Raw genomic sequence first — 14,954 nt, forward strand, 5'->3', positions numbered from 1 at the left:
ACTGAGGGTAAGCCAGGCCAGCAAGGATCCTGTTCTGATGAAGACCACCCTCCATGAGGGGAAGTAAACAATAAATAAGAAATAAACAAGAAAACATCAACTAGTGAAAAGTGCAATGAAGGAAAGCAAGTCAGAGTGATGTGACAGATGCAGATTCTAGCTCATCGGCAAGATCAACGACACTTGTCTGAGGTGGAGACTGAGGCATGTTCACAACTGCTGCCCAGCCATGGCCCTAGGACCCCTCTCTGGGTGGACCCAATGGTTTGGCCTAAGTAGCCTAAAACAAGATCCCACCCAATTCCTGAACACCTCAAAAGAGTCAGCATTGGTCCTTGCACTCGCTGTGAGGCAAAGGGGCAACCCCACAGATTTAGCCCCTGCCCTCCAGATTTTGGGTTTTCTAGGCCCCTGGAAGGCTCCCCTCTCATTGATTTAGAAATGCCAGTACCCTTTCTGGTTTTAGTGAGGAGCCATTATTCTGAGTTTCCACAGAGGAGGGTTTGAGACAGGCCTGGCCCTGAGACCCCAGAGGACAATATTCTTTATTTCCCTCGTGGGAACAGCAAAGCCCACCAGCCACCTGAATAAACACCAGGCTGGTGGTGGCATCACCCCATCGGCCTGCTGTGCCAAGCCAGCTGATGTCCCCCAGGGCAGCAGAGCAGCAGCCACGCCTCCCACTCAGCCACCTCTTCCCCAGGGGTGCTGGCCTTGCAGGGCTCCCCACTCCTCCCTGGGGCTCTGCCTTCCTCACACCAAGGGCCTTTTGTGGGGTACATCTCAGGAGGCACCGGGGATGGTGCCCACACAAGACGCTCTCGATCCTGCCCTGGGAGAAGGGTGAACCCCGTGACCTCATGCCTCTGGCTCTTCCCCTCTGGGGGAACTGTGACTGTGACATTTATGGTGTGTGCAACTTGGCTTGTGCATGGCACTGGCAACGTGGCGGAGGAAGTGGGAAGGGTACCTGTCTGCCAGGGGTGAGCACACCACATGGTCCCTGCCAAGGATCCTGGTGCTGTGAGGAGGGAAAGAAGGAGGGAAGAAGAGCAGGTAGATAGAGGGCTGGCACAGAAGGCAGGACACAGCCAGCCAGGGCAATAAAGATCTGGGAACTGTGTCATGGTCCTTGGGCTAGACAGAGCCAAGGAACTGAGAGGTATTCACAGAACAGGTGCCATGTGCTGGGGGCATGTAGTAGGGCATTGGAGGGTGCCTACTGAGAGCAAGCCCACATTGCCAGATGGGGACAGGTGTCCTGTGCTGACCACAGTCAGATGCACAGGTGCCAGAGGGGAGGAAGTGTGCAAACTAGGCAAGTCCCTGGGAAAAGTGGAACTGGATGTAGGTGGAATTGAGGGTACAGCTGGCGGTCAGCACTGGGCAGCACAGTTGGTCAGAGGACAGCTTTAACGAGCCATGGAGGGACAACACAAGCAGATGTGCAGACTGGTGCAACGGGCATGTGCAGAAAGGCTGTTCCGTGGGCACAGACTGTGTCCTGACCTTGTCCAGCTATTGGACAAGTGTGTGCATGCCTGGGTGAGACCATGGGGCAGCTTAAGCCAAAAGCGTTGGGACCCGAGGGAAAGACAACCAGAGTGCAAAGCTCTATCAGCTCTCTGTGGTCTTGTTCTCCCAAGCAGGACCAGGGACGAGGTGTGGTGGGCAAAGTGCTGGCTCTGGAGACCAGGTATGAAACCCACACCACAGTCACTACCTGGTTTTATGTAACTACATAAGGCAAGTGATGGGACCTCTCCAGGCCCCATCAGTTAGAGGAGGAAGGAATAATGATACCTACCTCACCAGCCTTGGTCTGGAGAACGAATGAAGAGCTGTATGTGGCACAGCACACAAAACAGGGCTTGACGCGCGTCGCCCAAGGTGGAGTGGGACGGACTCATGGGATCTCAGTAGCAGATACACAGGTGGAAAGGGGGAGGGGAGCTAAGCTTTGGTGTGGCTGGGACAGGGGAGAAGGCGAGGACCCAAAGCTGGTGTGTTGTAAACAGACTCCTGTAGAAGGAGACTAAGCAAGATTGCAGCTGAGCCAAACCATGGCCCCAAGTCATGCAGCAGGCATGTGCCCCCACTGGTAGATGGCTGGGTGTGCACAAGGCTCAGAGGCAGATGGCAAGCCTGAGGACAGAGGGAGCACGGTTCCTTGCGGGAGTGAAGTGAGACAGTGTGGGAGTAACCGGACCTGGTGGGAGGGCTCGGAGTTCCCATAGCTCGCCCTGCCCTTCCCCCCGCTCAGAACCCTCCAAGACATGACTAGGACCAGGTGGCCTGGGACAGACACCCTAGGCGACAGCTGTCTCCAGCCCCTATAAGACAGCTGGATGGGGGGAGCAGCTAGAAACAGCTGGCGCTCCAGCTGACAGGACAGGCAGGATGCAGCACGATCCCTGACCACAGACGATGGAGACGGGCGGGCCGGCCTGGCGGCAGGGGGCGGCCAGCTGACGTGCTCAGTCACTCCCCCAACCAAACAGCTGTTGAGCATCTGATCCACATCCACGTTGGGCTAAACTTTGGCAAACAGAGACAACTTAGAGACCCAGGTTGTCCTCAAGAAGTCCAGAGCCTGGAAGACAGTCAAACAAGTAAAGAGCCAGAAGTCCCAGGCCTCTGACGATGAACCCCATAAACACAGCCACACGCTCCCTCACATGCTGGCAGCTACAAGCTATTCCTAGGCCAGCGGATGGAGGGCTGAGGCGCACACCTTAAATCCCTTTAGCCAAGAAGAAAACCTTTCATGCCACAGTGACAGATTAGATTTGAAGTATATATAAAACCCAGGAGAGGTTATATATTGACCTGAACCCACACTAAGATGTAAACTGAATTAAATAACGTTAGGGCTGAAATGTATCTTAGAAATATTATCTCCAGCCCTTTCCCTTTTCACAGGTGAGGACACTATGGTCAGACAGGGTGAGTGACACTCCTCTCCAAGGCTACACTTGAGTAAGGAGAAGAGTGAAATGATTTACAGCAAACCCTTCTGTGAGTGCAGATTTGATCAGGAGAGAGAGTGAGCACTTGGGGGGTCTTGATGTGAGTGGAGGGAGGGCAGAGAGGAGAGGCTTGGAAAGAGACAGTTCCCCTAACTCATGGCCAGGTCTGCACAGACAAAAATTACATTTTGCTATTAGTTGGTAAAAAGATATATCCCCCAGAGTCAGGAATGATCCTTTGATCCTGCCTTCCAGACCAGAAACACAAAGGCCACCAAATCCTTACGTCTGGGGGAGAAGCCCTCAGTAATGCTTGTGCCAGCACATTCTGGGGAGAGGGCCAGTTCTGGGTCTGGTAAATCCATTGTAGACTTTAATTCCCACTCGGACACAACATTATCAGAAGAAAAAGCTTCAGATGACACACAAGGTTCCACAGTGCCATCTGTACACACGGATGGGGTTTGCAAACTCCAGCGGGTAGGTGCGAGAGAAAAGGACTCACACACACACTTGGGCAACAGAAATCACACTTTGGGAAGCCTGTAGGCAGGCATCTATTTTAAGAGCCTGGGATATGCACCCACATGTATACAAAGGCACATGTGTACACAGTCACATCCAAGTAATTATAAATGTTGCCAGTTGTACTGCAGCTAAGTGGAGGTAGGGCATTTCTTCACAAAGATTTGCAATTTTTATGGGCATGACTTAATTCAACTAAAGCCTTGATGCTGGAATAAATCATTTCAACGACCTGTCCCTCTGTTTGTCTTTTTCTTTACTTGGATGATAAATCTACTCCTGGAAGCAGTACGTGGTATTAGGCCTGTACCTCTGCCTCCTGTCCTGCTGCCATCAGAATCCATCTTTAGGCCTGGGCAGCCTACAAGTCTTTGTGTCTCTGGGCGCACTCAGCGCTCAGAGCAAAAGTCTTCTGAGCTGAATCTGTGCCAATGACAGGTCTGCATGTAATGAATAGGGTCTGCCTTTGCCTTTGGAAGCTACAGATTTTCCTTCTAGACTTCTAATTCCTATCTCTCCTGGCACCTATATTCTGTGCCTACACCCACCCCAGCTCCAATACATACTGGTCCTTCCTGAATCCCTTATCCCTTCCCAGCCACTTTCAGAAGAGTGTCAGCCTGGATCTACCCCATAGAAGGTTCTCGGACCACTGACCACCTTGGATGTTAGTTCCACTTGGACAAGTTCTAGAGGAATGCCCATGCGGTTTCAGGCCTCCACTAAGGGAATAGGAAAGAGGTTTTGGGGGGTAAGTTTGCGGCACACGGTGAAAGGGTCCTACTAAGATACATGCTCCAAATTGATAAAAATTAGAAAGTCTGCCAATACCAAGTTTCGATAAGAATCTGCGTGGAGCGTTCACACCCTGCTGGAGGTAACATGAACTCGTACTACCACGTGGGAGGACAGCCTGGCAATACAGTTGCCCCATGGCCTCTGCAGGCGATTAGTTCCAGGACTCCCCACAGATACCAGAATCCACTCAAGTCCTCTATATAGAATGGTGTAGGATTTGCATAAAACCTACAGACATCCTCCTATATACTTTAAATCATCTCTAGATTACCTATGATACCTAATACAATGTAAATGTTATGTAAATAGTTGCTGGCATATAGCAAATTCAAGTTGTGCTTTTTGGTGCTTTCTGGAACTTGGGGGGGAATATTTTCGATCACCCTAAAATTCCTGTGGTTGAATCAAATCGTAGGCATGCATCTATTTTAAGAGCCTGGGATATACACCCACACATATACAAAGGCACATGTGTACACAGTCACATCCAAGTACTTATAAATGTTGAATTCCATGTGAATTCAAATTGGTTGAATCCACAGATGAGAAACATGTGGATGTGTAAGGCCAACTGTATCCCCTAAAGTTGCCGATAAGCATAACTAATAGCCCAGTAGTTCCATTCCTACTTATATATCACAGAGAAATGTATGCATGTATGGGATGTGCATATAGAGGGATGCCCCTGGGGTTACTATGAATTACAAAACTAAAAATAACCCCCATATCCGCCATCAGTGGAACAGATCAATAAATTGTGGTATAATCTCACACTAGAATACTACACAGGGATAAAAATGAATGAACTACAAGCCAAAAAATGACATAGGTGAGTATTAAAAACATTAAGTTGAGTGGAAGAAGCCCAACATGCACACACATAGACACGCACTTCTGTAGGATTCTACATATTTAAAGTTCAAAAACAGACAAAACTGTTGTATTTAGGGATGCATCCTTAGGTGATGAAACTGCAAAGAAAAGCAAGAAGATGATTAACATAAAGTCAGGATGGAGGTTCCCTTCGGGGGAGATGTGAATGGGAGAGGGCATGTGGGGGGCTTTTGGGGTGTTTCTGGGGTGTTTCTTGAGCTGGGTGCTGGTTACATGGGTATTTGCTTTATGATAATTTGCTAAGCTGTACATTCATTGTTTATGCACTTTTCTACACATGTGTTATTTTTCACGATTTAAAACAGAAGCTCAACCAAAATCACTCCACCAAGAAGAGCTTCCAGAGCTGATTTTACCAAGAGGTGAGATTCTCAACAGTTCAGATTCCATTTCTCTCTCCTTTCTCCCTCTTTCATCTGCAAATGGAGTTTCCAGTCTTACATCCTCCTACATAGCTGAGGTGAATGTACACACATGTGCGTGCCTACTTCTTCTGCCAAGTACTGATCTTACTCTGGGCAAAATGTCCCTCTAATTTGACCCTTTTGTCTGGTCTGACCTCCAAAGAGCTCTCTTTGGGATTCAAGAAGATGCAAAGACCAGGAGCAGAGTTTCACTCCTATTCCTCCTACAGAGCCAGGCTGGAGACGGAGTGTTTTTTCCATTTACCCAACATTCTGCCTTTTCACTGCATGCAGACTGCAGACAGAGTCAGCCAGCAAGAGCCAGGAGACGAGTGGCTGGACTTGAAGCTGAGAGACATTGCTCTGGTCTGTGGGCCCAGGGCCCAGACCCATCTGTATCTATTGTCACACCAAAGCACCCTGTCATCTTGGGCTGCCTGCTTGGGGAAACTTTCACTGGGTGGGACCTTCTCTAACTTAACTTTAATCCTGTTTAACAGAATTTATGGGGTATGGCCATGGTTCTGCCTAGAAATTCCCTTGGAAGAGCTATTGCTGTAAGTTCTGGTTAGGAAAAACTGATGCTCCCAGGGCAGCCAGCAACGATTTGAAGAAACTTATGAGGTTGATTAGAAAGAGTCCTGAGGAACCAGGAACCAGAAGGCCTGAGCTCCAGCCTATACTTCACTAGCACTGTGACTGAAGGAAAGTCATCTAATTTCCTTCGGCCTCATATCCTGTCCAGCTCACAGGAACTAATAAGCGAAATGTATATGGGATGCTTTAAAACCACAAATGCTATACAAATATAAGGGATGATGATGATTATTATCATAAAGGTCCAGTTTTTGCTACTAATCATTCCACAGTTTTGAAAAAGAGGTAACTCTCATCGATATAACTAAGGTTGGTTTGGGCAAAAACCCAGTGACTGTACGACTGCACAGAAGATACATCCTGCTGGGTAGTGGCACTGCACCAAATTCATCCACACTCCTACCCTTTGCCAGCAGGGAGGGCTCAGCTGCTAGACAAGGCTGGAAACATTATAGCCCTTGAACAAAGCTCAGCCCACTGGCCTTCTCAGAGGCTGAGTGCCTGACCTTGGCCTCATGAACACTGTGTTGTACCCCCAGAGCTATCTTTCCCAGGCTGTGTTCTCCAGACAGAATGAAAATCACGTGGCTGCCAAGGTCAGGTGCAGAAGAGGCGGCTATCACCCCTGTTCCTGTAGAAGATCAATCTTTTTTTTTTTTTTTAAAGGGGCATTGCACATTTGGGATGTGCAATGGGGCCAAGAGAAAGAGAGGCACTTTCCAACTTGGAAGGTCCAATGGGATCTTGGTTTAATTCCTTTTGAACCCATCTGAAAGAATCAGAAGGTGGTTTTAAATAGCAGAAAGAATCCCAAGCCCACGTGAAGTCCATTGGTAGTAGGATGGCGTTGACCATTCCGAATCCCATCATTCCAGCTGTCAACATCAGGAGAGACTCGAGATGCCAAGTGGCCTGATTCTCTCAGGGAGCCCCTCCAGGAAGACTGGGGTGATAAGAGTGGACTGCCATGATCCCGTTGGCCACTTTGATCTGCCTACAAGCTTGGGCTCCAATGTCCTGACCCCGCTCATTAGACCTCGTAACTGAAGTGACTGTGGACCTACCAACCCTCCCAGAGCAAATGGCCGTGTTCAGAAAACACTTCATCCCAGCACCGGGGGAGCTAAGGCTAAGGGTGGGTTGAGAAGGATCTGGTGTTCACTTCCAGGGAACATCTTTAGGAGTGTAGGAAGTGTGCTGAAATCAATCCTTGAAATCACAGCGTTTCATCATCCTTTGGCCAGTTCTCTTGGCAAAGCAACAGAGGGACATTTGCCCACACTCACTCCTTGGTCATAACCTGAGTGCTTTGTTTTACTTAGCATTTCAAAGTGTTTCCAAAACGATTAGCTCAACTTTTATCTCCTCAGCAATCATACGCAGTAGGTAGGGGACCTTTCCCACTTCACAGATGGAGAAAGTGAGATATGGTTCCTTGGTAGCGGCAAACAAAGAGTAATTCCCTCTGTCTTGACTCCTAGTCCAGTGAGTTCCCTTTCTGCCACACTAAAGATCCTTACTTTTTTCTCATCCTACCTACTAATCACCCATCAGGGGACCTCAGCTCCTCCATGAGAGACCCCCAAAAGCCCACTTTTTCATGAGGAATATATTGATATGTTTACATTCATCCCATTATTAAATGTACCTCTTATATTAACATTCTAACATACAGAACAAACGTATGGACACCAAGGGGGGAAGGGGAGTGGGTGGGATGAATTGGGAGACGGGGATTGACATATATACACTATTGATACTATGTATAATGTAGATAACTAATGAGAACCTACTGTATGGCACAGGGAACTCTACTCAGTGCTCTGTGGTGACCTAAATGGGAAGGAAATCCAAAAAAGAGGGGATATATGTATACGTATAGCTGATTCACTTTGCTGTACAGTAGGAACTAACACAACATTGTAAAGCAACTATACTCCAATAAAAAATGTTTAAAAAAATTCTAAAAATTAAATAGTTTTCTACTTGAAGCAGCAGCTCTTTGAGTCACTGTTTCAAGTATCCATTCCAGAACTGGATGCCAGTCGAAGAAACATCCATAAGCTTCTTACCAATCAGGCTGAATGATGATCATTCCTTTTCTGGTAACTAAATGACTTCTTATTTATATGTTAAAGCATTACAGCAACAAAACAATGTCAACATGATTGTTTATAACGACTTTTATCTCCCATCACCATATCACACACCAGCTGAAAACCATAGCTCCAGCTATGCATCTCTCTAGAACTCAGTCATACAAATGAGGTATCTCTGTCTATGAAAATTAAATTACTAGTGTATTCTTCCTGTGGGTGATCAGCCTGAATGTTTTGCAATAAGGAATATTATTTATTAGTAATCATTTTTATGTCTTCTTTCTCTAAAATGGATTTGAGATGGATTACCGCCCCCCGCCAACACACACACACAGAGGCATGCACCAGAACAGTTTTTAAAAAGAGAAATTAACAAACATATACCCAGAAGAGACATGACTCCACCTTAAAACTGGAAGTAAGATGCTTATTGCACTTTTACATTTTATTTAACTCTGAGTTCCCTGGAAGTCAAGGGGAAAATAGATATACATTGGTTATACGGTTCTTATATATGAAAAAAGTAGGTATTTACATTTATATTACACTATTTCTCTTTGTCACCAACAATTTGGCATGATTTTGCATGAGTGTTTTATGTTTTGTGTATATTTTTTTCTTTCCAAAGAACAATGAGTTAAACACAGCCAGGGTACATGCTTTCTGAAGAAAAGAGTATGGTAAGTTTTTGATGCACTTTGGGGCCTGATCAAGAGAAAGATATGGAAACCCAGACTCTTCCTTACCTCCTCTAGTTTGTCCACTCTCCCCACCAGTTTGGTGGTAACCGAATGCAGTTTCAGGAGATCCAGGCCATAGAAAGCTCCTTCCAGCATGTCTATGATTGTGGAGAGCTATGAAACAAGGGCAGGCGTTAGTCCAAGGCTGGGGCAGACAGGTCCAGAGGGAGGCATTTCCTTTTAGATCTCCATGTTGGAGGCTGGACAGGGAAGCCACTAGCCAGAAATTGAGAGGTGGCCCTCAGAAAGCAGCACTTGTGTGGGTGGGCACATAAGCAGACCCAATGGCGTAGGTGTATTCTGTCTATTGGAATACGCAGGTAAGAAAATGGAAGAATCCTACAAGAACAAGTCAGCTGAGGTCCGGAGAGCGTCACCAAACTGTTTATACTTCTTTTACTAAGTCCATCTGTTGCATGCATGTCTGTCTTTCATACTAGACTGTGAGCGCCTTGGAAGTAGTGCTATGTCATCTTCATCTTTGATTACCCATGATACCTAGTACAGTACTTGGCCCATAACAAGTGATCTGAAACACTCACATGCATTGTCTGCTGAAGTCCCTGGAAGACACCAACAAGCTTTTCCTTAGCACTAAAAGCAAAACTGCCCCTGGGGTAAACAAGACCCAGTGGCCCATCTTTGAGGCGGCAAGTTGTCATAGGGTACCCAGCTCTCTCAGTTTTTTCAACACTGTCCTTCCTGCCAGTACAGAGCCACTGGGAGGAAGGTGGCTGAGGCACTGGTAACATGCAAGGCATGAAAAGTGCAGGTTAAGGAAGCAGATGAGAGATGTTTTAACTGAGCCTCCCTGCCAAGGACCATCCCTGAAGAGTTTGTTGTACACTATTGTGCTACTCTGCTCCTCCAGTAACAGCTTTTCTATTAGATGAAGAATTCAACGTACGAAATGCTCATGTTTAGAAGATCTCCTTCCTCCTCCTCAGAGGAAGATAGCTGAATCCTGGGTAAGGGCCAAGGGAGGGTAGCTGATTAATATGTACTGTGATGATTTTCTGATTCCTAAAATTTTGCGTACCGTTGTTTCAGAATCCCCCAAGAATCCAATCCTATAACTGGGTAACTATGCCTTTGGTTCAGAGATTGTTTCACGGCAGAGCTGTAGTTCTGAGTGATGTGGCTGAATCCTGGGACACTCATTTTATTGGTAAACTCTACTCTGCTTAAAGGAGTATCAATGATGACCAGTTACCGAGTGTGTACCAGCTGCCGGTACAGCAGTAGCACTTTACATGGTCATTCATTAATGGAACTAGTGTCTATTGAGCCCCAACTATATGTCAGGTATTGTGCCAAGTACTCAATAGTTGTCATCTCATCGATTCTCAAAACAACCCCCAAAGGTAGATGTTATTCTTCCTACTGTTTAACTCAAGGAGACTGAGGTCAGACCAGGTGAGTAACTTGAGTAGCATCACGCAGCAAGCAGTAGCAGAGCACTGATTTGAACCCAAGTCTGACTCCAAACCAAGCTCATCCCACGACCCCACACTGCAGGGATCAGATGAAGCCCTCAGCTGACCCACTGGGCTGCCCCAGGTAGGGACTGAGCTTCCCCACCCTGTGGACCAGAATTACAGGATTGCAGTTTGATGACTGGACCTAGAGCAGGCCCCAGGCCTCTTCTTCTCTGGGTCACCCAGCCCTTGCACTGAGGACTAAAGGCTCACTTCTCTCTGTGTGTCTGGTGTGTCTTTGGGGTGCCTTCTGTGCTGACAGCAAATCGTGGCAGTGGGGCTTCCTTGGTGGTGCAGTGGTTGAGAATCTGCCTGCCAATGCAGGGGACACGGGTTCGAGCCCTGGTCTGGGAAGATCCCACATGCCGCGGAGCAACTGGGCCCGTGAGCCACAACTGCTGAGCCTGCGCGTCTGGAGCCTGTGCTCCGCAACAAGAGAGGCCGCGATAGTGAGAGGCCCGCGCACTGTGATGAAGAGTGGCCCCCGCTTGCCGCAACTAGAGAAAGCCCTCGCACAGAAACGAAGACCCAACACAGCCATAAATAAATTAATTAATTAATTAAAAAAAAAAAATCGTGGCGGTAACTCTCCTGGAGAAGAATGCTGAGTTCTTTTGGCCGGCTGGGTCGGGCAGCTGCTCCCAGGCCCAGCTTTCTTGGCTCCGTAAGAGAGGCGGGCACACTTTGCTCTAGGCATCTCCCTCAGACGTTAGAGTTGCAAATGACCAGTTTGTCAGATCATCAGCTTTGGGTCCACACGCAACACTCTCAGGCCAGGGCCTGACCTCCTTTAAAGGCTAAAACAGAGCCCACTTACTCAAAGGCCCACAATCCCCAGCAACAGCCTTGCCAGACTCATGGGTCCCTAAGGCACCCTCTCACCCAGGCATCAACCCACACTAGGTCCTACCTTCAAGTCCCGGCTGTCTGCCTCCCGAAGCTTCTGGAGCCTGAAGTCTCCCTCACAGGGATTGAGGGCGGATGGCGGTGCAACACAGGCACACTTGCAGGATGAGCCCGAGGTGATGGTTTCCACAGTGTAGAAGTCTTCCCTCCTGGAGGTCCCCTCGTTGACCCTCTGGCAGGCGTCTCGGCCCAGGGGTCGCACTACACACTTGCACTGACAGTCCGAGCCCTCAGACACGGCCTTGACTTTGTCATAGTCTCCGAGCAACTAGACAAAGAGAGAGAGAGCAGGTTGGGGGTGTGCAAACACAGGCATCAGTTAGGGTCCTGAAGAAGGCTCTCCGTTCACTTTGTCAGATGTCCTGCTAGCCAGAGACCTCAGACAGCTCTGATGTGGAGTTGAAAAGGTCATCGCAACACAATTTGCTGACTCTAGCATTTCCTGGGAGGCACTCAGAGTTCAGCTCTCTTCGTTTATCTTGGAAAGCTGTGCATTTCTCAGGGGGCCTTAGCCTTTCATCATTTAAAGGAAAAAAGCAAACGAGCCCCATCCTTCTTCCGGTAGTCCTTGCCTTAGCTAGAATCCAGATTTACATTCAAAAAGGAAAGGAGAAGCGATTGATGGAGGGATTGGAAAACTGACATTCCAATTTCAAGACTACTGGCTTCTGTCCTCCTTCATTCATTCACCATTTATTGAGTGCCACCTTGGGACTGAGCTAGGTGCTGTGAGAGGTAAAGCAATGGGCCAGACAGAGAGACTGCTCTCAAGGAGCTTACGGTGCAGGAGGCATATAAATAACAGTCACACCAATTAGGGAGTGATAAGTGCCCCTGAAGTGGGAGTGCAGCGGGAGCTCAAACAGAGGGCCACAGAGAGTGGCTCTAGCCGGGCACCAGGGAAGACTTCTTGGAGGAAATGGTATCTGATCTGGTCTCAAAGGATGGGTTAGATTTGGAGAAAAGAAACTGGGAGGAGAGAGACAGATCCAAATGTCAGTAAGGTTTACTCAGCCCAAGGCTTCATTTGGCTCCTAGAATAGCTTCTGCACCCAAACCCCAAGCCAAAGCCAGGAGAGCAAACTGGCAGCACTTGCTACTTCTACAGTGCTAAACATTTCCTTCTGAGTGCTTTCCCCTGCCGGCCTCCCCAGGCAGGAAAACACGCAACAGCAGGCTTTCTGGAACCACGATCCTAGGCACTTGCTGGGGAAAAGGCTCCTCCCCAGCTCCTCTCCAAGACATCCTACATCCCTGAAGTTAGGGCTCCCTTTGTGGGCACAGAGAAGGGTTCCCTTCATTTGACTAATGACACTGTCAGGCAAGCTTTGAGCTTGTTGGAGTGGATATGTTCCTGGGATGCTGTCGGAGGGGGGAAGAAGTCTCGTTATGTTTTTCTTACAAGGGTTGGGTTTCTGCTAATACTAATATTTGTTTTAGGACTGTTGTCAAATGCAGAATGGATCAGTGGAAGGATCTGTAGTTCAGGGTGACTTAATTGGCCAGTCTTTATGGGCTGATAGTAAATCGTAGCTGTCTGCTCTCTGAAACTCTGCCTAGATTCCTACATATCCCTGCTCTGAGAGCTTGGGTGGATTCCTTCATTTCAGGAGGCTCGGGTTTCAGGAACGCTTTTCTTGATGGTCCTCCAGAGCCCCATGTGAAGGATTTTTATGTCTTTTCGATTTGGGGGTCAGTGTGAGGTTATGGGTGAGTATGGGGCATGTATTAGCATAATTATTAAAGGAAGGGCGAGGAGACTAGTGTTTGATAAATGCCAAGTGTTTCTACAGGAAGGAGCCAAGGACCCCCAGTCCCAAGGCTTAGCGGAGGTACAGGCAGCATTATAGGAGCCCTTTCTCAGCCATCCCTCATCCTTAGGATTATGGCGACACCCACCACACAATCATCATGCAGGCTCTGGAAAGCATGAAATAAACACTCTAGAGAGAACTGTCTTTTCCAGTCATGAGATCTGGGTTGGGACAACCATGAGATTGTCAGAAGACCCGGCTCTACCCATCTCTAGGGCCCTTTACCGTTCTAAGCCTCATGGTCCTTAACTATAGGATGGGAATCAGGATTGTGTGGGGATTGAGTCAAATAAAACAAGTGAAAGTACTTCGTAAAAGGATATGTTACAGATCCTGTCCCTATCAGCTGTCACTCCCTCCCCTCCCCGCCCCCACCATCTGCCAAACCTGAGTAGATCTGCATTTCCATTTTACCTCCTCAATATGGGGGGCACTTATCATCAGTCCCTCTGTTTGGCGGTCACCTCATATTCATCACACTTGCTGCTGTTCTGTTTTCTCCCTGGGTGTCTCACTCCGAGCAATGAAATATCTCCCCATGGGTTACGCCATCTGCCTCCTGTCCAGCATGCCCGCCTGTTTTCTGACAACATTCCAATTCTGACAACCAGCCACACAGACAAGAGATGGCCATACTTCCTACAGCCCTTCAACCAAAAGGTTTTGAATTTTTTTTTTTTTTTCTTCTCTGGGAGTTGTGTGGTGTCTTCCCTTCCTTCTCCTCTCCTTTCTCCTGATTCTGTAACCTTGAAAGACCCTATGATTTTGAGAGGAGGACCCATGTTCCTTTGCTTAAGAAAATATTCTGATAAATGAAAAGCAAGTGTTCCCCCCCCCCACCCCCGCTTTGGTAATGGAGGGAGAAACGGCTGCTTCCGAACGCTTCAGCGAGGACCATCTTAAGGCTCTTGCCACCACCCAGGGCAAGAGGGGTGGGCACGGGACTCGCAGCCTACCTGAGATAAAACGTTCTCCTGGTTGTCCGCTTCGTTTTGCAGAGTCTCGTCCTCCGTGGGCGCCACCGTCTGTACATCTGGGGGCTCGGTCGTCCCAGTCGGGGGAGTGCTGTACCCCGAGCCCAGAGCCATAACCAGAGCGAAGCAGAGAACTAGCAGCAAAGACTTGGCCATGAGGGACGCGACAAGAGGGAGCTCGGCCCCCTCGGAGAATGGCTGGGGTCCGGTGGGGTGGAGGGGGGGTGTCTCAGCAAGGACTAAGGCGAGAGGGTGTCTGGCTGGAGCCCGAGAGTGGCTGCTCAGAGTGCCTTCTAAAGCTGGGTGCGGCTGAGCGGGGCGGGAAGATGCTCCCTAGAGACCCTGGTCATCTCCTTCCCAACTCGATCAGCCCCGACCGTGCGGCCCTGGTAGAGAGTGGGGCGCAGGGTAGGAGGAGGTGACGGGGAAGGTGGAGGTGGTAAGGCTAGCCGAGCGCGCCGTCCTCTGGAGAGGGCTCAGGTGGAAGGAAGGGGTCCAGGCGGAGGCGGGCGGGGCGGGGCGCGCGGGGGCGGGCGGCTGGGAGCCTGGGGGCGCAAGGGGACCCGGTGGGCGTGTGGGGCGGGCAGTGCGAGGGCTGCTGGGCGACTGCGCCGCGGAGCGCTGGCGCGGAGGGAGGGCGGAGCCTCTATTGTGCCGGGCAGCGGGGATGCAGCCAGTTACGGCGCGGAGGAGGAGGACCGGGAAGCGCCCGGGGCTCGGGCGGAGGGGTTCCCGGCGACCCCGCTCCCCCCCACC

At 49.1% G+C, this 14,954-nt stretch overlaps 1 protein-coding gene across 2 annotated transcripts in view; it reads right to left on the reverse strand.

Moving 5' to 3' along the window:
- OLFML2B (olfactomedin like 2B) overlaps window positions 1–14,651 on the reverse strand; it is a 38,289-nt gene extending 23,638 nt beyond the window's left edge. For both annotated transcript variants that reach the window (XM_059903085.1, XM_059903076.1), the window contains exons 1-3: window positions 14,181–14,651; window positions 11,415–11,678; window positions 9,033–9,140 (exon numbers count right to left, since the gene is read on the reverse strand). In XM_059903085.1, coding sequence (XP_059759068.1) covers window positions 9,033–9,140; window positions 11,415–11,678; window positions 14,181–14,354 — 546 coding nt within the window. In that variant the 5' untranslated portion in view covers window positions 14,355–14,651. The remainder of the gene's footprint in view (window positions 1–9,032; window positions 9,141–11,414; window positions 11,679–14,180) is intronic.
- Window positions 14,652–14,954: the final 303 nt, after the last annotated feature.

The sequence above is a fragment of the Balaenoptera ricei genome, chromosome 1 (genome assembly GCF_028023285.1).
Source record: "Balaenoptera ricei isolate mBalRic1 chromosome 1, mBalRic1.hap2, whole genome shotgun sequence".
In the NCBI taxonomy this organism is placed as follows: Eukaryota; Metazoa; Chordata; class Mammalia; order Artiodactyla; family Balaenopteridae; genus Balaenoptera; species Balaenoptera ricei.